Source organism: Triticum urartu, chromosome 7A (assembly GCF_056163025.1).
Source record: "Triticum urartu cultivar PI428250 chromosome 7A, HENAU_Tu73, whole genome shotgun sequence".
In the NCBI taxonomy this organism is placed as follows: Eukaryota; Viridiplantae; Streptophyta; class Magnoliopsida; order Poales; family Poaceae; genus Triticum; species Triticum urartu.
Window position 1 is genome coordinate 269,961,869 of NC_141879.1, and position 23,638 is coordinate 269,985,506.

The following is a 23,638-nucleotide window of genomic DNA, read 5'->3' on the forward strand; positions in this document are numbered from 1 at the left end:
CTCTTTCTGTTAGATGTCATGACACAATTCTTTGCTCTACTTTCCGTCCTACATGCGTTAGGTTCTACTTTATATATACAACTTCATCTAGTGTCTGTTCTAGATGTGTTTAGTTCATTGAACATATAAAACACGCTAGGCAACCCGCCCTTCTAGCGCGTTTGCATCGTGCGAGCGATTGGGTTCGCACGATTGCCTGCCGTCTGTACCTTTTACAGCCGTGGCAACTGTTCAGCCGTTCTCTTTTCTTTACTTCTCTCTTTGCTTCTATGTGCATGACAGGTGGGCCTTATTTACCCACAGGCTCTAAAAGTGTAATTCATTTTTGTGTTTACTAGATGACCCATTGCGCCAATGGCGCGAAGGCCGAGAGCGAAACAAGTTTTCAAACCATGCAAGTTAGAATATTTATTATTTAGAGACCAACACCTACTTATATTGCCTTGTGAATGTTACTATACTACGGAATTAGGAGTGATAACATGGTGTATTCTTTGATAGCTATTTCCCCCATTCCCTCCTATTTATAGAACTGTAATACTTACAAAAGTACATTGGTTAACAGATCACACTTCTACACAAACAAGTAAATGCATAAGATGTTTATATCAGGGAATAACCTTTGCAACGTTAAGTAAAAAGTTTCATATGAGATATATTGATAAGCGGTAACATATGACCAATAAGCATGTGATGTGTTCCACTATTTAGTTTCAATCACAAGAAGTTCCAGGTACCCATCAATTTCATATAAGCATTTTATAATAGAATTTTGGACAGTCTCAAAAAATGTGCACCACTAATTAACACATGCAACCATTCTTACATAGCGAAGGCAAAGCTTCAATTACTTTCAGTAGCTTGAAACTCAGAAACTCAGAAAGCATAATTTGTTATCAGTCCTGTACAAGACTCATTTAATTTTGAAACCTTCTTATGCTTGAAACCATCTATGTAGAAACTGAAACATCACTGTGCACAGAGGTTATCGTTCTACTGAGTCACCGGACGAATAAACACATCACCATGATCAAGGCCTCGACCAAGCGACATGTCTTTTAGAAAATATATGTAGAATCTCCCGTCGTCGGACTTAGTCCCCCGAAATGCGGAGACCTAGAGACATAAAAACAAATTAGCACCACATAGTTAATGACAAAGTTTTAGGATGCCTTTTCTAATTGAAGACGTAAAATCCCCGCTTACATCATGGACTATAACAGTGTCCCTTTGACTAATATATATGTAATAATATAATGTATGAGCATGTATATCATACCAGTGTGCCTCTGCTAGTTAACTACCCTTTATTATAAGTGTGCAACAAGCATTACCCTTTGCATATATAAATAGTAAGCAGGCGATCTGTTGGATTCTATAACCCATATATTAAAAATAAAATCCTTTATCGTAAGCAGCTACCATTGGTTTGGGCATACGTAAACAATAAGCAGGTGGTATACACTGAATTCTGGAACACCCGCATTAATTATCTGTGCACTTAGCCTTCCCTTATCAGCAAGCAGCAAATATTCTCTCAAAGAAGTAATCTCATGTATTGCAAAAAGCTAAGATAACTGGGCACATCCCACACACGTTGATATTAACCAACATGCACATATTTGTCCTAAAGCAGTAAGCATGAAGCAAACCAATCATAAGCACTAACAGGAAAAACCTTCTCATGTCTCCCAACAGTTCAAAAAACCTTCAGGAATGCCTACTAATTAGCAAGGCCATGTTCTAGCGTACAAAAAAATTATTTCCATCCAGTATATAATGCAGAAGCAAGTATTCTCTGGAAGGATATATATATTCATATATACCAAATAGTCATACCTATAGCAGAGACATAGCCTCAAGAAACGCTATCCATAGTAAAAAAAACCATTGCAGCAGAAACCAGAAGCCAACATCAGTGTGGTTCGCAAGAAGAGGAAGCCATCCTGTTCATGCCTAGCACAACAGCAAATTGAAGAGAACCTACATTACATGGCATAAAATCCAGTTAAGAAGAAAATCTAATGTGATATGTAACCATATGGATACACTCGAGTTGTTATAATTACTTAGGAATTTTGAATGGAAAATTTAAGAAAATAATTCAAATTATTGCTTTTCCTATAGGGGGCCTATAACCAGAATATAGCTGCACAGAAGATCATCAGGTAAAAAAACTTTAGTAGATTCATGAAAAGCAAATGCCAAGATAAAAGGTCTGACATAACTGTCCAGATTTTGTATCAACCAGTCATATATATACAAGCATTTTACCTCTATAAACAACATTTTAATGGTGGAGTAATCAATCTAAACAATTTTAAATTAAAAACAAAATATCTAAAGACTAAGCTCTAGTTCATGTATTTTAGAGAAGTTCAGTTCGGCGAAACTACGGAAGCAAAGGTCTGAAGATATCGATACACGTCGAACTATGTATTTCCATCAGCCTAAAAATTCTGAGAATTACATGGTACCGATACACGTCGAACTCTGTTAAAGCGGTACAGTTACAAGGCCAGAAAGACGGTTCAAGTAACGATGCAGGGTGCTGAACAGACCTGCTTCAACTTCTTCAGAGATTCTTCTACATCTGCTAGCTTCTCTGAAACTGTTTTCTCAAGATCAGAAGAGTAACCTTTTCCTTCTTCCATGTTTCAGAGGTAGTATTTGAGTGTGAGCAAAGTGCCTTCCACACAGAATAACTGTTGAAAAGACAAGTAACAGCAAGATCTTTCCTACACAAGCAACAGCAAAGAATTGTTGAGAGTATCGTCAAATTTAAAATTTCTGAGCTTTTATGACAAATTTTGACCCAAAAAAAGTTATCGGAATTTTTAAAATTTTCACAGATCATCAACCATACCAGGTGTAGCAATCTGGGTAATTTTCACAAATATACCTACCAAATGTACTAACCTGGGAAATTTTACACAAAAAATATGAATAATTCCTAGAAGGAAGGCAGTGGTAAGCGAATAAATTTCAGTTCAAATCGGCATTGTTCCAAATACCGGCCAGTTAATTGGCATCTCGGTCAGTTAATCGCTACTCGGTTGGTCAGCGAATTCGCCTATTTATCCCTACTCAGCACCCGGCCAATATGGTACCAATTACCGATATCCTGAATGTTGCAAATCGGGTATCTAAACTATTCTCTCAGCAGTATAATTGCATTCTTATAGAAAGGAAAGCAAGTAAAAAGTAGGAGGTACTTTCTAGAAAGCAGCAAGATTGAAGTATACACTGATTTATTTGTAAGATGTATCTTTATTATATTCAGCATATAACATGGTTGACAACAATAGGGGGTAGAAATAAGTATTGCTAGAGCTTTGAACAAAAGCTAATTACTATAGCTCTGTATTGTTGCATGTTGTTATCTGAATTCAGTAAATCTACTATGCTTGTGCTCTTTAGGAAACATCTCCAAAGATTTGCAGCAATTTCAGTATAACATCTCCAGGTTTTTGAAGTCATGTTCATTATTATTCTTTCGTATAGAGTTGTTTACTAATTTCAGTTCTTCTTGAAACATCACACATCACTGATTTATTTGTAAGATGTATCTTTATTATATTCAGCATATAACATGGTTGACAACAATAGGGGGTAGAAATAAGTATTGCTAGAGCTTTGAACAAAAGCTAATTACTATAGCTCTGTATTGTTGCATGTTGTTATCTGAATTCAGTAAATCTACTATGCTTGTGCTCTTTAGGAAACATCTCCAAAGATTTGCAGCAATTTCAGTATAACATCTCCAGGTTTTTGAAGTCATGTTCATTATTATTCTTTCGTATAGAGTTGTTTACTAATTTCAGTTCTTCTTGAAACATCACACATCACTGATTTATTTGTAAGATGTATCTTTATTATATTCAGCATATAACATGGTTGACAACAATAGGGGGTAGAAATAAGTATTGCTAGAGCTTTGAACAAAAGCTAATTACTATAGCTCTGTATTGTTGCATGTTGTTATCTGAATTCAGTAAATCTACTATGCTTGTGCTCTTTAGGAAACATCTCCAAAGATTTGCAGCAATTTCAGTATAACATCTCCAGGTTTTTGAAGTCATGTTCATTATTATTCTTTCGTATAGAGTTGTTTACTAATTTCAGTTCTTCTTGAAACATCACACATCACTGGCTACTGCTTCTTTTCCAAAATGGGAATGCGGCAAAAATACATAGCCTAAAATTACATAATACAACCTTGATCGACAGTTTGCAAGAAGAACTTCAGAAAAGAAGGGAATATTAAGAAAAAAAGAAACAGAGAAATATTGTAATGGTTACGAAGTTGTCTTTCTGAATGTGATCAGCCCTTCTAAGGTAATATTGCAATATGCAAGGTGCACAACACCTTGTAAGTTGCAGAAACACATATAGGGATCTTAAAAAAACTCAAACCTTCGAAGCACTGTCACTATCTAAATAGTAAATTCTAATTCTTGGGAACTTAGAAAGATAAAATCAGTGCTGACATGCTAGTGGAGAGCATAGTGAACACAATAGTGCTTAAGAAATTTGTCTGCGATCTTCTCTAGATATGGTTATAACATCACCTTGCATGAATACATCATGGCATAGTTGAGGGCATTGGACAATCTCTACATGCACTGGGTGGTCTATTTAATATTCTTAAAGGATCCATGTCAAAAGATAAGAATTTGACGGTATAAGTAGAAGAACACATGTGTAGTTATTGACAGAAACAGAGAAGTAACTATAATCCAAACAATGCTTCAGCAAGAAAACATACTTGCTCTTAACTGGACAGCAGTCATTGCTCGCGAAGTGTTGTTGGCCATCTGAAGAGCAGGTGCAGGAGAGAGACGAGTGGCGGCCTAATTTTGGCTGTCATAAGGGTCGGGATCCGCCTCCCTTAGCTTCTTCACATCAAGGACTGGCCTGAACTTATTTGGGTGTCGGTACCCTGACTCTTGGAATGTAACAAAGGATCAATGGATTAGTAACAAAACTAACTGATTGTAGCTTGCATACGTTATATGTACTCACTATTTTACTGAGACATATCAACACTATAATGTAGAAAATGCATGCAGATCAACATAACTGCACAAAAACCACCCATGCATGACACTGAAAATTGTACGAGAGGCTAGAGCTATTTTGTGCTGATCGAAACAATATATATTCAAGGAAATCTGTATTTATACATGGATAATATCTAACTTGAAAGGCCAAATTAGATTTAGGACATCAAACTATGGCCTGTTTGAGAACACCAAACTGAACTCCTGCCTGTTCAATTCAGAAGACGAAAAAGCTTCAGCTGGTACAACATCAAAGCGATTTTTGCAGAGTTAGAGAATTTCATTGTCGTGAATTAGTGGACAGCGAGATTTAGGCATTTTTTCCATTGGAATTAACGGCACTCTTTAATCCTCACGGTCATCCAGATGTATATAGTACATACCAATCTAGCATACAACTGTATGGCCCAGCTTGAATCACATGGGATGATGAAATACATAGGCTATGGATATGACGAACCTGAAAAAGATAGGCAAATAACACAAATGATTACCTGCAGGCTGCATCGTCATTCATACTTGACCACTTAAATCTTGGAGGCCGTCGTCCATGCTGATGCTTGGCCCTTGCCATCCAAGCCGTCTCTATCTTGGATGGCCGACATGGAGAAAGGGGCTGGAGGAAGAAGATGGAGAAGCCGTGGATCCGAGGCCTAGATTGGGGACGAATTAGCCTTCCTATATTAGACACCAATTCATTGACTAAAAAGAAAGTGGCGAGAGAAATCCATACCTGATGGATAGTACAGAATGGGATGAAATCATATGTCCCCAGCAAAGCATCTCCATAGAAGAGGTAAAGAGAGTGGGGCGGGGGCAGATGGCCGTCGCTCCCGCTCCCGTGGTCTCGACCGCCACCTATTTAGGCTATTGCAGCCCGCATCGCTCGATTTCGCTGCGTCCCTTCTTCCTCCTTCAGACCACGGCCAGGCAGAGAGAGATCGAGGAGATGGATGACGAGGGTAGCCAAACCCTAGCCACATGAGCTCCTTCCTCCTCCACGGCCAACACAGCATGGCCAGCTGCTGCTCCCCTCCTCCTGCCGAGTCTGGATCGAGGCCGCGCTCGTGGAGGCAGAGCACGGGACGACCGCATCTGGGCCACCACGCGACACGGACGAGGCGCGGCTGGCTGTTGCCCCCTCCTGCCGAGCCGCTCCTCTGCTCGAGCTCAAGGTGGCTATGGCGACGAGGCGGAGAACAAGGGTTGGAGGTCGCCGGTGGCCAGTGAGGGCGAGGCGAGGCCCTGGCGCGGCGGTAGCGGGAGAGGAGGCGGCGGCGGGGGTCGCGAGGGAGCGGAAGGAATCGAGGATGACGTGAGAGGGGCTGACGAGGGAGATATTTTCATCTTCGTGGCTAATTCAATCGCACCGAAACAAGGCGAAACCCACCTCATGAGGCCCACCCGCCATCGACTCTTGAAGCAGCCCCCAACGTAAAAAAAGACCAACGGCTGACCAGACGCCAGCAGTCAAAAAAAAACACTGTTACTGCTCGAGTAACTCCATCGTGTGGTCAAAGACATCGTGCACGCTGCCTCCAGAACGGCGGGTTGTCTAGCGTCATTTATATGTTCAATGGGTGAAAGGTGAAAGAAGGATAAGCGTTGCGAGCAGCACGGTGAAAACCTAATCGCCAATCCCCTTCCGTCCTCGCATCTCGCCCACTTTCTCCTCCCTTCGCCGCCGCCTCCTCTCCTCGCCTCTTCCCATGCTCTACACCACCACCACCACCACCACCACGCCCCTGCTCCTACACCGCCTCGCCGCCGGCCGTCTCTGCGCCTGTTCGTCTGCCCCCTCGGAAGGCACCGAGTTGCGGCCAGCCCGTGCTCAGCCTCCGCCCATGCGCTCGAGAAGAGGGGAGGGGCAGCCGCAGGGTAGGAGCAGCCACAACAGTCGCCAGTGCTGCCTCATCTACCGCCCTTCACGCCACCATCCATCCACCCGGTGAACTGGAGAGGCAGATGATGAGCGTCGCCTCGTATCTTGGGGCTGGATCCCGATTCTGCCGCTCCACGGCATGCCGTCTGCCTTTTCCTCCACCTTGTGTGGCTGCTCTGGTCGACCTCTTCCTCATCGTAGGTGCTCAACAGGAGAAGCGCGAGCAGCCGGTGCAGCCGAGAGTTCGCCTGGTTGCAGCTCGACTTCAGGTCCCTTCTCTTCTTACTGATTTATTCTTCCCCCTTTCTTCCAGTCCCCTGCTCCGAGAGCTTCTCATTTTGTTTGTACAAATTTAGTTTCTCCGTGTCTACAAGTTGTTTGATGAAAATCCAAAAAGGCTAACAGGGGAGGATTAATCTATGTTAGTCATGTGATTTGATTTTTCTGTAATTTAGTTCCAGTAAAAGATAACAAGTTGAGTAGTTGCATTTTAAGTATTGAAGGAGATCAGGATGCTTTAATTTCTATTTACCTCATGGCCTTTATTGTACAATAATCATAGTCGAGAAGATTATCTCATTTCTTTTGGATGATTTGGTTTAGTAGGCTATTACGCATGTTGGAATGAATTAGCAAGTATAGAAATGAAAACCTGTAGCTCCTTCCTGATTAGGTCGGGTTAAATGCTTCCCAATGCAAATGATCTCAGGAAAAAGGAAAATATGTAACCATTTTGTGTTGGTTCATAGAGTGGGTTACTGCTAAACCCCATGAGTAGTAGTCATTATTTACTTCTGTAAATTGAAATCCATTTGTCTGTTATTATGTGTAGGCATAAAGTTGGATCTTGGATGCTTGGCATCGCCTTACTATGTTGTTTTCCTATTTATTTTATTTATTGTGCTTGCCTGTTTTGTACTATAATGTACTGGGAGGTGAGAAGAAGAGTTTGAACTATATATTTTCTTTTCAGGTATACTAGAAGCTGATGAGTCTCCAATACGTTGTTGTTCTTAATGATATGAAAGTGCAACCGTGTTTTTTGCTACAAGTTGATGCATAATACTTTGCTTGCAGCCAACATCAGCCTTTGTTGCTGTTACTGTCCCATTTTGAGAACCAAAGAAATACCGCCTTTCAGCTAGATGTGTGTTAGGTGAATGCTGCAGGCCATTTTGTTCATTGGCCCGGCATGATTTGGATTGCATCACCTACAGAGGTAGGTTTCATCACCTCATGGATTACTTAATTTCAGCTTCATTTGCAATTGTATACCAATTGCTTGATGAAATTTTCAAATGTCCACTTTTTTTGGTTGTAGGTCTGTGTGATTGATGAGCTGGCTTAGGAAGGCACAGTCGATTATTATTGCCTATTTCTCCATTGAAAGCTGCTACTTCTTTCATCTTGGAAGGTACTTGTGTGTACAATGGATACTTTTATTGTGATTTTTCTTCTTTGTCATGGAGAGTTTGAAACTACTATACATATTAGTCTTTTGCGATTTCACTTTCCTAAGCTCGAGCCGCAGCGTTGGTCCACGACGCCGGCACCATCGTCGTCCGTAGTAAGAGTGTGGGCTACAGAGACGTCCAGCTCCGTCCGGCTCTCGCGCCACCGTCTGTCCACCCGAGAGGTCAGTCCTCGCGTCCTAGCCTCCATCCTCTCTTGCTGTCACACACACCCTCTCCTCCATCCTCACGCATGCCCTCAACAGAAGAGAAGATGGAGCTGGCACGTTTTGCTGGTTCAGTTAAAAGAAGAAGGGCCTTTGTTGCCTGGAAAGCACTGCCGAGTCTTGCTGCCATGTTTTCCTCTGTTCTTCTAAATGGTTCATTCTGTCCAAAGAAATAATAAGTTGTGTACGGTATTAGTTCAAACTATCCAAAGAAAATGCTTATTTAGTGCATTCTGACCAAGGCTGGCATGTATACAGGGTTGGGGGCCATTTTACTTGGTCATCCATTTCCTTAAGTAAAAGCTGCTCTTTTCTGTCAGATATTTGCTGTGTGGATGACCGATCATGCAACTATATAGTAAGATAGTGTTCTTGTTTTCTGTGACTGTATAAATGACGAAATAAATTAGTAACTAAGTGATTCATTCTGACGTTTTAGTAAAATACACCATGTATGTCCTGTAAGTAAGTTAGGCTTCAATGCGATCTCGATTTTTTGTATTAGAATCTGATATTTTATCTGCATGTGTAGCACTCAAATTACGTTTTTCATTTCTGTTTTCTTTTCATTTAAGATGTTACTTTGAGTTGCTAAAGTTGATGTTTCTCATTTCCAGTAGGATATGCATTTGATCCAGTCCATGTCTTGGTCTCTTTTTGAAGTGTGTTTAGCCATGTTCTTCCTACATGTGTTCAATCCATCGGTAGCTAGCGGATGTTGTGCTGTGACAAAGGTTTGCTACCTTCCTCTTCTACTCCGTTTGGTTTTATGGGCAATTCTTACAGTAATATGTCCTTGCTCTGTTTGGCTGTGACATGTGAATCTGATGCTTACCAACTTGAGATATGCAGCTATTGTCTTTCTTATACTGGTCCATTATGTGATTTTTTATTAATTTCTTTGTATGGACTACAACTTTTGAATAGCATTTCCCAGTTCATTACTTTCCAGTTTTCGAATATCTATTGACACCAACAATCTAGCATTTTCTACAACAAACTTACAAGGATCAGCTGTTCATCTCTAAATTAAATGGAGAATAATTATTTTTACTTCAGAGCTGCAAGACCTTTTTTTGCTTGGAATATATGGTTTAATCTAAGACTGAATAAAAGATTTTTTTCTCTTCTTTAAGAAGTGCCATGTATTACCTGTTTACCGAAAGGAATTCATCTTCTGGCTTTCACTAGACATTGATTGCTATTTATGCTTCTTTAGCAGTGAGATCAGTCAGACACCAATAGAAATGATTCTGACCTTTCATCTCCCCAATTTTTATTGTGTTTTCTAGGTGCACTCCAGGAAAAAATTATTCTGCAAAGAATCTTTATCAACAAAGCGCATAGGGAAGATTGTCAGTGTCAGCGACCAATTATTTTGTTCAGCAGGTGTTCCCTTCAAATGAGGCTCCAGCAAGGGGATGCTAGCAGATATCAACCGGTTGGTTGAATGTGTGCACATTCTGTAAAGTCAACTTAAAGCTTCAGCAAGTGTGTTCATTGTCCTCTCCATTTCAAACAAACCATCAGCTGGTTCTTTAATATTTTATTACTTAATCATACTGTAGAATTTGTTTCTTGGTGATCTAAAACTTATAGCCATTAAGGGAAGCCCTTGGTTTGTATTAGGTAATTGTGCCATTGGGTGGAACTGTATGAAAAATAGTGAGAGAATGCTGGTAGAAATTAGCAGTAATGTAATTACATAGAGAGAAGGTACTCACATGTCACATCATATTTCCCCATGCTCCTCTTCAATTGCAACAACTATTGAATTTAGTTTTAGTTCAAGCATCTTTTTTATGCTGTCAACAGTGTGTCAGTTGGTGCAAGAGAAATCAGCCTAAGAAACCGAGATCCGCTAATATGTATTCTGTAACAACACTCAAGTCCTTGAAATAAATAAGATGATAATTTATTTAAACATGAAAGGATATTACCTACTTTAAATTCTCTGATATAATGGTCAACATTGATGGCGTAAACATTCGCTCATGGATAGTTTCAACAGAATTGTTTTGAGCTGCAAAGTAAATGGATAGAGCATCAAACCAGGCAAACTGCAAGTGCAAAATCTCCATGCAATAAATTTCATCATACAAGCAATTGAAATAAGTCAGACATTGCAGGCAAGATATAGACTTTCCCCAATGCTTCTCAACAAAAACAACAATTGGTTTTCCTTTCTTGGCTGCCCTATCCGCGGGTGCCATAGCATTGTATAGGATGTCCATAAATCCTACTCAGAACTAAACTGGAAGCCACCTTGACCCTACCTAACCAGAAGGTGCAGCTATCATCGTGAATCTCTAAGTGAGAAGTAATCTCTAAGCGATAAGTGATTCAGACGGCCACGCATGATTTGGAAGAAAAAATTTCAGTCAATCGCAGACTAACAAACCTTACCTCCCACCACCACAAGGCACAAGAACGTTCACAACAAGCACAGACAGAATGTAAACAGTAAAGGGAGACGAACAAACCGGATCCATCGGGACACATGGAAGATAGCCACCGAGCGAAGCCGAAGAAGCGCCACGCCGTCCCCAAATCGTCTCTCCCTTTGTACAGAGCCGCCACGCCGCGCACACCAGGTTGGGCCAGATGAAGACCACCGCTCCTTCCTCTGACCAACAACAACGGCCTGCAAATCACAACCAGACCCTACTCACAAAAACGACTAACAACAAAAACAATATCACCACCAAAACCCAATGACTGAATCGAAAGATGCCACCAGGCCCACCACAACCTACTGACCAAATTGAAACATCCCAATGAATGCCACAACATCACCACACAACAGCGGCGGATAAGTGAACCGCAGCCAGCAGCGACGGAGACCACCCGGACAGACAAGCCGCGCACTCTCGCACCCACCGGCCACGCTGCAGCAAGCCGCAGCAAACCCCAGCCCGGCGCAAACCAAATCCCTCCCCAACAGACCCCTTCTCCTCTGTAGACAGCATTGTTCAGGCAATGGAGCGACACGTGCTGGGTGCCATCCTCCTAGCCACCATGCCACCTCCAGGAGAAACATGGACCACTCGTTTCACAGTGACCGACAGCCGGGGCCTATCACACCAACCGCTGAAAGAAAGGGCCAAAGAAATGGGCCAGCTCACTTGGGAGGCTAAAAAAACTTGGGCCGCGCTTGGATTCCAATTTTCTAGCGGTTTACACGTGTAACATATACACCCTAAAACTAGCTCAAAAAATACACCCTAAAATTGGCTGGATTTGTTACTCAAAAGAAAAAAAAATGAAACCGACTTGATTTTATTCACCTGATTGGTTAGTAATTTTTGAAATGTATTTTTTTATTTCTATTTTGGATGCACTATTCAACACGTCGGTTTTGGACGAGTTGTAGCGTGGTCAGACGAGATGCCCCGTATGCGCGTTGCCGCGGCAGTGCCGGATGCGCGCCACCACGGCTGCCCCATACGCGTCGTCGCCACCATGCCGGAGTTGCGCCACCACGCGTGGTGCCGCTGCGGTGACACAGATGCGCATTGTCGCTGCAGCGTGGGAGGAGGTCCTCAGAAAGGCGCGCGCCACCCTCCCTCCTCATCTCCCCCGTGCCCTCCTCCTGATTCGTTGAAGTGCTTCCCGTGACCGTGACGGCCAACATCCGTCACCGTCAATGTGCTCCGACGGCCATCTATGGGAGGGGGTCTTGGACTACAACGGCTGGACACCGATTCGAAGCCAGGGCTAGCCATCAGCCGGTCATCATGGTCCCGCTAGCGCAGCAAGAAGGAATGGTGTGAAGCAGAGGCTTCTGTGCGGGTGCTGCCTGGTTGTCTGTATGTTCTATCAAAGCGGGGGATATAGCCTGACAAAAGGCACCCCTTAAAATACTAGCTTGTTCTCTGGGATGGTAAAACACACCTGTATATTTTGACATGCTTATCTGGTTACCAGGCTTCCAATGAGGGGCATGGGAGGAACGTCAAAATTGAAGTCGTAAATTGAATTCGCTGCGTGAATTGTTCCCAGGAGTTTTAACCCAGGGAACTTAGTGATTTAGGTGATTTTTTTACATGAAGGTTGAAGATAGTTAGTGAGGAAGACCTTTATGTTGGCTACATATGAACTTAGTGCTAATCTATTCGACTCTTTTTTAGTGCTTTACATATAATTTTTACTAGCTTCATTCCAGAATCAACTGAAGACAACGATCTTAACCATACTCTCATAAGAAATATATGTTGCAACACACCTTGACGAAACGCTTTACAATCCAAAGACATTACAGCAGGATCAACGTCCGAAGACAACAATCTAAACCATACTCTCTCGCAGATAAGATATGTTGCATACCATCTCAACGATAAGATTGTACAATTAGAAGATATTCTAAAACAAACATATAGGTATTATTGGGGGTTCGATGATGATATGGGAAGGTATTTCTGCTTTGGCAATGGCAGCCCACCAAACACACCCACCATGAAGAGATGCTTAGACGATGAATGACTCTACCAGATGTTCATGCGTACCCCCCCCCCCCGGTTAAGCTAAATGACCAGCGATATCTATATGATGCATCTCTGCCTATGTAGCTTACTTGCTAAAAGCAATGACGCTATGTATCAACATCATACCTAAGTATCTATTTCCTTATGTTCCAATCGGTGTCTAAATATTCTTACATGCATGGTTGGCTCTCGCCCTTTGCGCCATTGGCGCAACGGGTCATCTAGTATATGCAGATGCTCTTTACCTTCTCTCTGTCCGAACGCATGACTTGTTTTATCTCTACTATATTAGTCATGCTTTATCTAGTATTTCTGTTAATAAAATCATTCGGTAAATTGCTCATATTTCCAACTGTTACGGCATATCTCTCTCAAGGTAGTTTTGGTGATTGATGACAACATGGTTGCGGACTAATCTTGTGCTTTGAATAGTTCACAGATTCACCCCTGGCACGAGACGTTTTCTTCCCTTCGGAGTGTCTTTCAAGACGGTGTAGCTCTTTCATTTCTCTCTCGGTGGACTAGTTGCGTAGAGGGCACCGTACTATCAAGAGGGGGTCCGCTGGGGTATTGCATGGGTGGAATCAACACGTACACATCAGCTTCTCACCCTCCGAGCTTGTCCTTTCCATTGAAGAGATCTCGCCGCTTTTCTTTGTCCTGTCTGGGTCCCAGCGGTAGTACCACGCAACCCAGCCGTAGTACCGCTGAGGAGCCACAAGCAGCAGTATCGCTCCACAGCGGTAGTACCGCCCGTGACTCCACAGCAGTAGTACCGCTGGGGTGCCTGGCACCACCGCCTCGTCATCAGCCTCTTTGGAGAGATTCTTTCTCTCTCTTCAGTGTCCCAGCGGTAGTACCGCACTACCAGCGGTAGTACGGCCGAAGGGTCACAAGCGGCAGTTCCGCTCCACAGCGGTAGTACCGCCCGTGACCCCGCTGCCGTAGTACCGCTGGGCTGTCTGGCTCCTACCGCCTCGACTCGAGGGGTCTTTTTCTCGTGTCGGGTTTTGCGGCACTAGTTGCGGTTGTAGAGGCGGTAGTACCGCCCCTACCACCGCGGTAGTACCGTGTTGGGTCCTATTCCCTACTAGTCTCCTCTGCGCGGCAGTGCCGCTGGCTGGTGCGGCAGTACCGCTGACCTAGCGGTAGTACCGCCCTGTGCGGGGCTGGTTGGTGAGGGGCAACGGTTGGATTGTTGCCCCCACTATAAAAAGGGGTCCCCTTCTTCCCTTTGACCTACCTCTTCCCCCTCAAGCTCCATTAAATGCTCCAAGCTCCATTTTCGCCCGATCTATCTCTCTAGCCAATCAAACTTGTTGATTTGCTCGGGAGTGGTTGAGAAGGCCCCGATCTACACTTCCACCAAAGGATTTTCGATTCCCCCACTCATCCCTAGCGGATCTTATTACTCTTGGGTGTTTGAGCACCCTAGACGGTTGAGGTCACCAAGGAGCCATAGTCCATTGTGGTGAAGCTTCGTGGTTTTGTTGGGAGCCTCCGATTAAGTTGTGGAGATTGCCCCAACCTTGTTTGTAAAGGTTCGGTTGCCGCCTTCAAGGGCACCAATAGTGGAATCACGGCATCTCGCATTGTGTGAGGGCGTGAGGAGAATACGGTGGCCCTAGTGGCTTCTTGGGGAGCATTGTGCCTCCACACCACTCTAACGGAGACGTACTTCCCCTCAAAAGGAAGGAACTTCGGTAACACATCCTCGTCTTCACCGGATCCACTCTTGGTTATCTCTTACCTTTACTTGTGCAAGCTCTTTAGTGTTACTTCTCTTGCTTGCTTGTATGCTTGTTGTTATTGCATCATATAGGTTGCTCACCTAGTTGCACATCTAGACAACCTACTTTGATGCAAAGTTTAATTTGGTAAAGAAAAGTAAAAAATTGGTAGTTGCCTATTCACCCCCCCTGTAGTCAACCATATCGATCCTTTCACCAACAATATATAGTATCAATCCTGAAATAAGTTATGCCGTATATAAAAATAAAGTTAGTTATGGTGTAAGGTGGAAAGTTTGGCGAAAGACTAATGAATGCTCAATCAGTACAAGTAGAAAGTAATGATAGTTCTATAAGAGATGGATGTGAAGGAAAAAGAAATTTAGATAGAACTATGGTAAAAAATACATGCATGGATGAGTAATTGGAGGATTTGGTAGGTTGACATATATGAATCGATGAACGTCGCCAGTGATAGCGAGTCACATTTCTTTATCAACTCAGAGGTGGTATAGTTTCAAGAATTGTTTCCAAGACTTGCCAGTAAAATAGATTTTCTCTCGTTCGTTGGTGACATCCTCAACAAAAGTGCACCCTTCTTCTGTCTGAAGTAAAGTTGTAACTTGAGTGAAAGCAGATTTTGTAATGCCAATCTTTTTTGAGAAATCTTTTCTTGCAAAGCAGTGGATTTCCTGGCAAACATGAAACCAAAGAAAGAACTATTATAAGACATGGATATGAAGTCAGTATTCATAGAGAAAGTATAGTGTATCTCAGTGACATTATTATCTTCAAAGAATGTATTTGAAAGAAGGATCTGTAGCCTTAATTTTGCAATGGAAGAATAGTTACTATGCAATTGGTATAAAGAGCAGAATTAAGGTATCACTATATATGTACTGATGCATCAATAGTTAAAATGCCACTATGGGTTGAAAGGAAATGTGTGTTGGACACATCAGGGGAAGTCTACAATCATGAGGAAGAGCGAGTTGATTTGGACATAAGTTGGACCTATATTTTGTTTAATGAACATGTTGTTGAGTGAATAAGAATTGAATTGGAGATCTTGTTGACCCACATGTTTACGAATAATGTATAGTCCGGTAAAAGATAAAAAGGGTCATGCAGAAGATTTCAACTAGAATTGGAAACTTGACATCCTTTCTTTGTAGTCTGCTGGAGAAAAGAGGGACAAGCACTTGTTCCTAACAACATGGTCACCACTGCACAAGCCTCTGAGGTTGTAACAGATTGGGCACTAATGCATGAACAAGCAATTTAGCCGGAAATAAGATTGGGCGGCTGATTTGGAGCAGATTAAAGAGAGATAAGGTGGTAATTTACCTCCATTTCATGAACCCGATGGAGCTCCATTAGGGTTTTCTTGGATGGGGGAAGTTGGGGTAGAATAGAAAGAACCAACGCAATACTTGTAGTCCCTGTCGATGGTTGAGGCCGTTGAGTTCCGGCAACCGGTGGGAGGAACACTGAGTAGGAGCCTCAATAAAGTAGATATATAGGATCACAGTAGAAATGAAGTAGACGGGTGAAAAAGAGTAGACACAAAGAAGTTGAGACGTCGGTGCACTGCGCAACCCAAAATAGATGTTCAGTAACTTGGAATGACTTGTTTGGATCCGCTCAGGAATAAAATATTATCTCCATGCGCGCAGTCTAGGTAAGTTTCAGAAAGCAGAACGGAAACAAGTTCTGATGGACAGAATTGAATTGATGTTGTATGTTTCGTACAAAAGAATTTGACAGAACAAGAAGTAAAACTGTAGGAGTGAGATGAAATAAAATGTTAGGGAACTCACTGCAGTTGGATGAACGAAATATGGGAAAGATTTTATATAAGGAAACCATTGAACAACTCCCAAAAGTTCAGATTTGGCCGTACAAGGGTAGAATTGGCTAATCGAAAGGTAGATATTTGACAAACGATTCATGTATCGTAGGACAATAAAAAGTAGGAAAAAGAAGTGTGGGGAAAGGACATAACAACATGAACTGATGAGTTTAAATTAGGTAAAGGAAATAAATTAAATAAAAGGAAAATGAATAGAGAATGAAGACTGTTGAAGGTTGAAAGTAAGAACGCAGGTGACGCGAAAGAGAAGAACACAAAGACGTTGGACTGGAACAAGGGAACAAGGAAGAAGAAGGTGAATAGTGAGAAAGAATGGTCAGACAAGAACGGGAAGATGGAGCGTAATCGATAGGTACAGGGACATAGAAGTACACCTGGACAACCTATTTATACAGAATAAAATGTATATTGTCTCGTATTCATAGGGTTAAGAATTTGCATCCATTTTTCAACCAATTTTCGTCAAAACATCTGTTTGAACCACAACGCAAATCGCCGCAGGTGCGTGCCCCCGCGCATGCGTGTCTGAATTTTCATCTAGTTGAATTACGATAATTGTTCATTCATGTGACACATTTTTATTGATGTTTGCTTATGAGGTGCTCATGTTATTTAAAATATTACAAACAATTTGTTTAGTTAAACTTTAAATTCTACGATCATCGATATGTGCCATTGTAAAGTTAGCATGTCCGATTTAATATAGCATGTTTTTATGGTTTACTTCCACACAAACAACATTCAAGGTAACAAGATATGTAAATTCTGGTGTAAAACAAAACAAAATAGATGTCAACGGATTTTGTCTATATTTTAGTTATACTCCATTAGTTAAACATGCTTTGTACGTGAGTGGTCACTGTTGTAGCAGAAGTGCGCCTTGAGTAAGTGTGAACTGAGTTTTTACCGCAATAAAAGAAGTGAACTGAGTTCGGTAGAAATCAGTTTTTTCCTATCCAAGAACATAAAAAATGTTTCTTGGTGTGTTCAGTTGACGACCCAAATCATGGGTTCCGATCTCCAAGAATCAAACTCACACAAATATGTCTTCCCGTAGCACTCACCCATCAAATAGTTAATGTGGAACAAAGCGCACGACTACTCAAAAACAAAAATGGTTGCATGCTGGTGTCCAAAAACAAAAATGGTTGCATTCAAAAGAAAGTTGCATGCTGGTGTCCAAAAAGAAAAATGGTTTGCATCGGAAAAAAATAGTTCCATGCCGGTGTCAAAAACAAAAATGGTTGCATTAAAAAACAAAAATAGTTCCATAACGTGTTCCACGAGGTTAACACTAAAACATCGAGTAGTATGTGGTTACCAATTTTTAACATACTACCCCGTGCTTGAGGCGGCTACCGCTTTGGACTATAGTTAGTACATACGTATGCAATTACCAGTTTCAAAGGATATAATGATGAAATGTGTATGTGTGTAAAAATTTAGGATGAAATACCTTGAAATGCTGCATGTACCAAAAAAAAGATCATGGACTTTAAGAATGAATAGTATCATGTATTGAAAATGCTTTAGAATACGAACTTGTGGCCATCGGGGAAGGACTGTACTTGTTTTGCAATGGAGTGAGCTGCCTATAGTGATTGAGTCAGATTGCTTAGAGGCTAGAAATCTTGTGAAGAAGGGAGAAAGGGATAGATCAGCGCATAGCTTCATGGTTCAGCAGATCAAGGTACTCATGGATCAACGAAATACTAGTATTACTCATATTTATAGGAGTCAAAATAATGTAAGCCACTTGTTACCCGCAAAGAAGCAAAGAAATTCTAAGCCACTTGTTCGCATCTTATGGTAGAACTTCAGGCCGCACCATGGTGTGGCTCGGATCTAGACCGGAGGGGGTCGTGAAACTTTGTAATTCTGGTGGTAGCCCTATGTGAGTAATACAAGTAATTTCCCGCAAAAAAATGTAATGAAAAGCCCTAGATATTTTTTGCGCAACTCTCATTTCAATGTATTTCGTCCTAAAAAATTACGCACAGGTACATTATGCCTCAATGTATATCCGTATTTTTTCAGATTTTTTAAAAACACAGAAATATGAATTTAAAAATTTGCAAAAGGAGGCATCCATGAAGCTGGGCCTCCGGAAGCAATTTATGATTTTAAACATTACTCCCTCCGTACCAAAATATAAGACATTTTTGTAGTTCGATTTTGAAATGCAGAGGTAGTAGATATACTGTCACTTAGGCCATCTCTAGCTGATCCCCTAAAAGTTAACGGAGTAAAACCCTTAGTGGAGTATATATACTTCACTAATTTTTGGCCGTTTCTAGCCGGTCCGCTAAACTTAATAGAGATAAACTTCAATTTGATCAAATTCAAAGCAATTTGAACCGAAAGTAGTATGCATTCAAACATAAACATCGATAGTTTTGTACAACCGAACATAAAACATAAATTTAAACTAAAGTAAGCAACTAAAACTACTTTCGTTGAAGTGGAGGTCAAGTCAACCCCTCCTCGTCAGGTACGGTGTGCTGCGAGCCGGGTTCGGGCCGGTGCCGTCGTTGGGGTGGTTGGGAAAGACACTCATCCACTCGTCGACGTCGATCTCTTCGTCATCGCCGCCCACCATGCCGCCGTCCTTGCCACCTTCGACCTTGTTAGAGGAGGAGATAACGATAACCTCGCCGCCGGCATCGGCAAAGATCATCCGCTCTACCTCCACGAGCTTCGGGTGCTCCCGGCAGAGCTCTTCCATGTAGGCCTCATAGGCGGCCTCAGCCTCGAGGCGCTCCCTCGCCTCGCGGTCCTCCCGCGCCGTAGATGAGCTCACCACCCCTGGCTCCGGCGGGACGAGGTGGACAGGACGTGTGCCTGGGGACAATTGAGGCGAGCCGCCGCGCCATGGAAGCGGACCTGCCAACGGTCGTACTCCATGGCCGCGAGCTTTGCCGTGTGGAAGGTCCCGAGCCACCGCTTGTTGTGGGTCTCCCAATCCGTGATATTGGCCACCCACGTCCCCTAGTGCCGCTGCCGGACCCGGAGGTAGGTCCTCGTCGGTGGTCGGCGTGGAGGGAGGACGGGGAAGTCCTCGAACCGGCATAGGGGCGCGACGACGGGCAGATCGGGCAACAGCGGCTTGATGAAGATCCCGCGGAGGACGACCCACGTGCGTAGCGGCGTGGATCCACGCTGCGGATCGGCGGCGGGGACGGGCAGCCACCACGTCCGGCCATCGGAGGGGTGGGGTGGGGGCGGGGGGCACGCCGGTGATGATGCGGGGGGGGGGGGGAGAAGAGACACTGATTTTACTCGACCGCGTAAGGATGGAGTAAATATACTCGAATTTTTAGGGAAGGAGTAAAAAGTTTACTCCACTAAGCCGTATAGGGGATCGGCTAAGTCAAACTTAGTCAAGTAAAAAGCCAAATTTACTCTACTAAGAAGGCATAGGTGACCAGTTAGAAATGCTCTAAGAGCATCTCTAGCAGACCTGTATAAGTGGTCAAACCCGTAATTTTTTTACGTTTTACAGTTTTGGTTGAAAAAGGTGTCCACAACAGAAATCGTAAAAGTGGTCCAACCCGTAAAATTTTTAAGGGCCACCAAAAATGAACACCCGAAACCCTTATCTTTGGAGGTTGGAAGGCCGAATCTAGGGAGCCCCGTATACCGGTTAAACCTTGTCGGAGCAAACACGCCGCCGCGGAGTTTGTCAAAATCCGCCCTAAACTCACCGGAATTCATCACCGCACATAAGAAAAGGCCGCTAGACGCCGCACTCGATAGCCGCCGGTTCAAATTGGACAAGCTCGACATCGCCGTGGCCTCCCATGACCTCAGCCTGGCCGCCGAAATCCTCCCGGCGTGGCAGGCAAAGGGGCACGGCTCGGCTGGCAATAGAGCAAGGCACGGACGGCGGAGGCGCCGCGGCGTGGCCGACGAGGCTGGGCGCGGCCGGCGTGGTGATGGGGCGCGGTCGGCGTGATGATGGGGCGCGGCCGATGGGCGACGGGGCATAGCCGGCGGGCGACGAGGCGCGGCCGGCACGGCCGGCTAGGGGAAGGGGTGGCAGCGGCCAGACTGAAGGAAGAAGCTCTTTATCCCAATTTTACAGTTTATTTTACAGTCTGTTCGGCTGTAGCTAAAATGAACCTTTAAAATGTGTTAGAGTTGTGTCGAATATTATGTACAAGGTAGGTTACAGTTGGACTAGGAGTTGTATTGTGTTTACATAGGATGTGGAATCGTGTCCAAATAGGACACTTGTATCCTAGGCCTCTCATATATAGAGGGGATAGACACACGATGTAACCTATACCAACATAATAGCACAGGCGCGCAAGGGGGAGCCGGCGGCATGTGCCGGCGCCCGGGTGGCCGGTGTGCGGTATTGTGACGGTGTCACGGGGAGGAGCGCCCGTAGTCAAGCCCCGGGGATGTAGCCATATCGGTGAACCTCGTTAACAAATCTCGGTGTCGTGCTCGTGTGATTGCTTGGTCCTCGGATGATCAACGGTATGCCTTGAATTTATTCTAACAAGTGGTATCAGAGCAAAATCCAATCGGCAGAAGAGAAAAATCCACCAGATATAGTACAAGGGCTACGCATCCATTGGAAAGCAAGGGCTGAGGCAAAGCAAGTTCGCTAGCATCAGGGAAGTTGGGCCAAGACAGGAGCTACTTCACGTGAAGACCAGCTAGTTGAATCGCTAGTAGTACGCGGAGGTTCTGTTCGTGTACTTGGGGATCACGGGAAGACTGTTCGGTTATTTTTCACAGGGTCAGCCGTACAAAGAACTATGGCGCCATCGGGTACCAGGTTTGAGGTGGAGAAGTTCAACGAAACTGGAAGCTTTGGGTTATGGCAGACAAGGGTGAAAGATTTGTTGGTGCAACAGGGATGCTTGAAGGCGTTGTTGCAGGATGCCAAACCAGCTAAGATGGAGGCGGATGACTGGGAGGAGTTATAGTTGATGTTGGGGATTGTAGCAGAAATTAAAAAATTTCTACGCATCACCAAGATCAATCTATGGAGTATTCTAGCAACGAGGGGAATAGAGGTGCATCTACATACCCTTGTAGATCGTGAGCAGAAGCGTTCAAGTGAACGGGGATGATGGAGTCGTACTCGCCGTGATCCAAATCACCGATGACCAAGTGCCGAACGGATAGCACCTCCGCGTTCAACACACGTACGGTTGGGAAGACGTCTCCTCCTTCTTGATCCAGCAAGGGGTAAGGAGAGGTTGATGAAGATCCAGCAGCACGACGGCGTGGTGGTGGATGCAGCAGGATCCCGGCAGGGCTTCGCCAAGCACAAGCTGGGAGGAGAGGTGTTACGGAGGGAGAGGGAGGCACCAAGAGCAAGGTGCCGCTGCCCTCCCTCCCTTCCACTATATATAGGGGCTAGGGGGCGCATGCCCCCTTGGAGATCCCATCTAAAAGGGGCGGCGGCGGCCCCTGGGGGCAACGGCCCCCTTAGGGTTTCCAACCAAGGGGCGCATGCCCCCTCGGGGGGCAACGGCCCCCTAGGGTTTCCAACCCTAGGCGCCTTGGGCCCTTGGGTGGGGCGCACCAGCCCATCAGGGGCTGGTTCCCACGCCACTTCAGCCCATGGGGCCCTCCGGGATAGGTGGCCCCATCCGGTGGACCCCCGAGACCCTTCCGGTGGTCCCGGTACAATACCGGTAACCCCCGAAACCTTCCTGCTGGTCGAAACTGGACTTCCTATATATAAATCTTTACCTTCGGACCATTCCGGAACTCCTCGTGACGTCCGGGATCTCATTTGGGACTCCGAACAACTTTCGGGTTACTGCATACTAATATCTCTACAACCCTAGCATCACCGAACCTTAAGTGTGTAGACCCTACGGGTTCGGGAGACACGCAGACATGACCGAGACGCCACTCCAGTCAATAACCAACAGCGGGATCTGGATACCCATGTTGGCTCCCACATGCTCCTCGATGATCTCATCGGATGAACCACGATGTCAAGGACTTAATCAATCCCGTATTCAATTCCCTTTGTCAATCGGTACGTTGCTTACCCGAGACTCGATCGTCGGTATCCCAATACCTTGTTCAATCTCGTTACCGGCAAGTCACTTTACTCGTACCGTAATGCATGATCCCGTGACCAACCCCTTGGTCACATTGAGCTCATTATGATGATGCATTACCGAGTGGGCCCAGAGATACCTCTCCGTCATACGGAGTGACAAATCCCAGTCTCGATTCGTGCCAACCTAACAGACACTTTCGGAGATACCTGTAATGTACCTTTATAGTCACCCAGTTACGTTGTGACGTTTGGCACACCCAAGGCACTCCTACGGTATCCGGGAGTTGCACAATCTCATGGTCTAAGGAAATGATACTTGGCATTCAGAAAAGCTACAGCAAACGAACTACACGATCTTTGAGCTAAGCTTAGGATTGGGTCTTGTCCATCACATCATTCTCCTAATGATGTGATCCCATTATCAATGACATCCCCATGTCCATAGCCAGGAAACCATGACTATATGTTGATCAACGAGCTAGCCAACTAGAGGCTCACTAGGGACACATTGTGGTCTATGTATTCACACATGTATTACGATTTCCGGATAATACAATTCTAGCATGAATAATAGACAATTATCATGAACAAGGAAATATAATAATCATTTTATTATTGCCTCTAGGGCATATTTCCAACAGTCTCCCACTTGCACTAGAGTCAATCATCTAGTTACATTGTGATGAATCGAACACCCATGGAATTCTGGTGTTGATCATGTTTTGCTCTAGGGAGAGGTTTAGTCAACGGATCTGCTACATTCAGGTCCATATGTACTTTACAAATTTCTATGTCTCCATTTTGAACACTTTCACAAATGGATTTGAAGCGACGCTTGATATGCCTGGTCTTCCTGTGAAACCTGGGCTCCTTGGCAAGGGCAATAGCTCC

At 44.0% G+C, this 23,638-nt stretch overlaps 1 protein-coding gene across 3 annotated transcripts; it reads right to left on the reverse strand.

The window, feature by feature from the left end:
* Positions 1 to 744: 744 nt before the first annotated feature.
* On the reverse strand, positions 745 to 11,646 carry LOC125518894 (uncharacterized). Of its 3 annotated transcripts, XM_087535398.1 has the most exons (9): positions 11,376 to 11,646; positions 11,107 to 11,267; positions 10,568 to 10,646; positions 5,797 to 10,496; positions 5,558 to 5,716; positions 4,769 to 4,948; positions 2,562 to 2,738; positions 1,840 to 1,983; positions 745 to 1,116 (listed from the first exon to the last, which is right to left on the reverse strand). In XM_087535398.1, exons 1-4 carry the CDS (start codon positions 11,414 to 11,416, stop codon positions 10,424 to 10,426), a joined length of 354 nt encoding a protein of 117 aa, XP_087391524.1. In that variant the 5' UTR covers positions 11,417 to 11,646; the 3' UTR covers positions 745 to 1,116; positions 1,840 to 1,983; positions 2,562 to 2,738; positions 4,769 to 4,948; positions 5,558 to 5,716; positions 5,797 to 10,423. The 3 variants fall into 3 exon arrangements, 1 of the variants encoding a protein (XP_087391524.1); XR_015610755.1 differs by lacking the exons at positions 10,568 to 10,646; positions 11,107 to 11,267; positions 11,376 to 11,646 and having other exon boundaries at positions 5,797 to 8,783; positions 10,348 to 10,462; XR_007288173.2 differs by lacking the exons at positions 10,568 to 10,646; positions 11,107 to 11,267; positions 11,376 to 11,646 and having other exon boundaries at positions 5,797 to 8,783; positions 9,776 to 9,920.
* Positions 11,647 to 23,638: the final 11,992 nt, after the last annotated feature.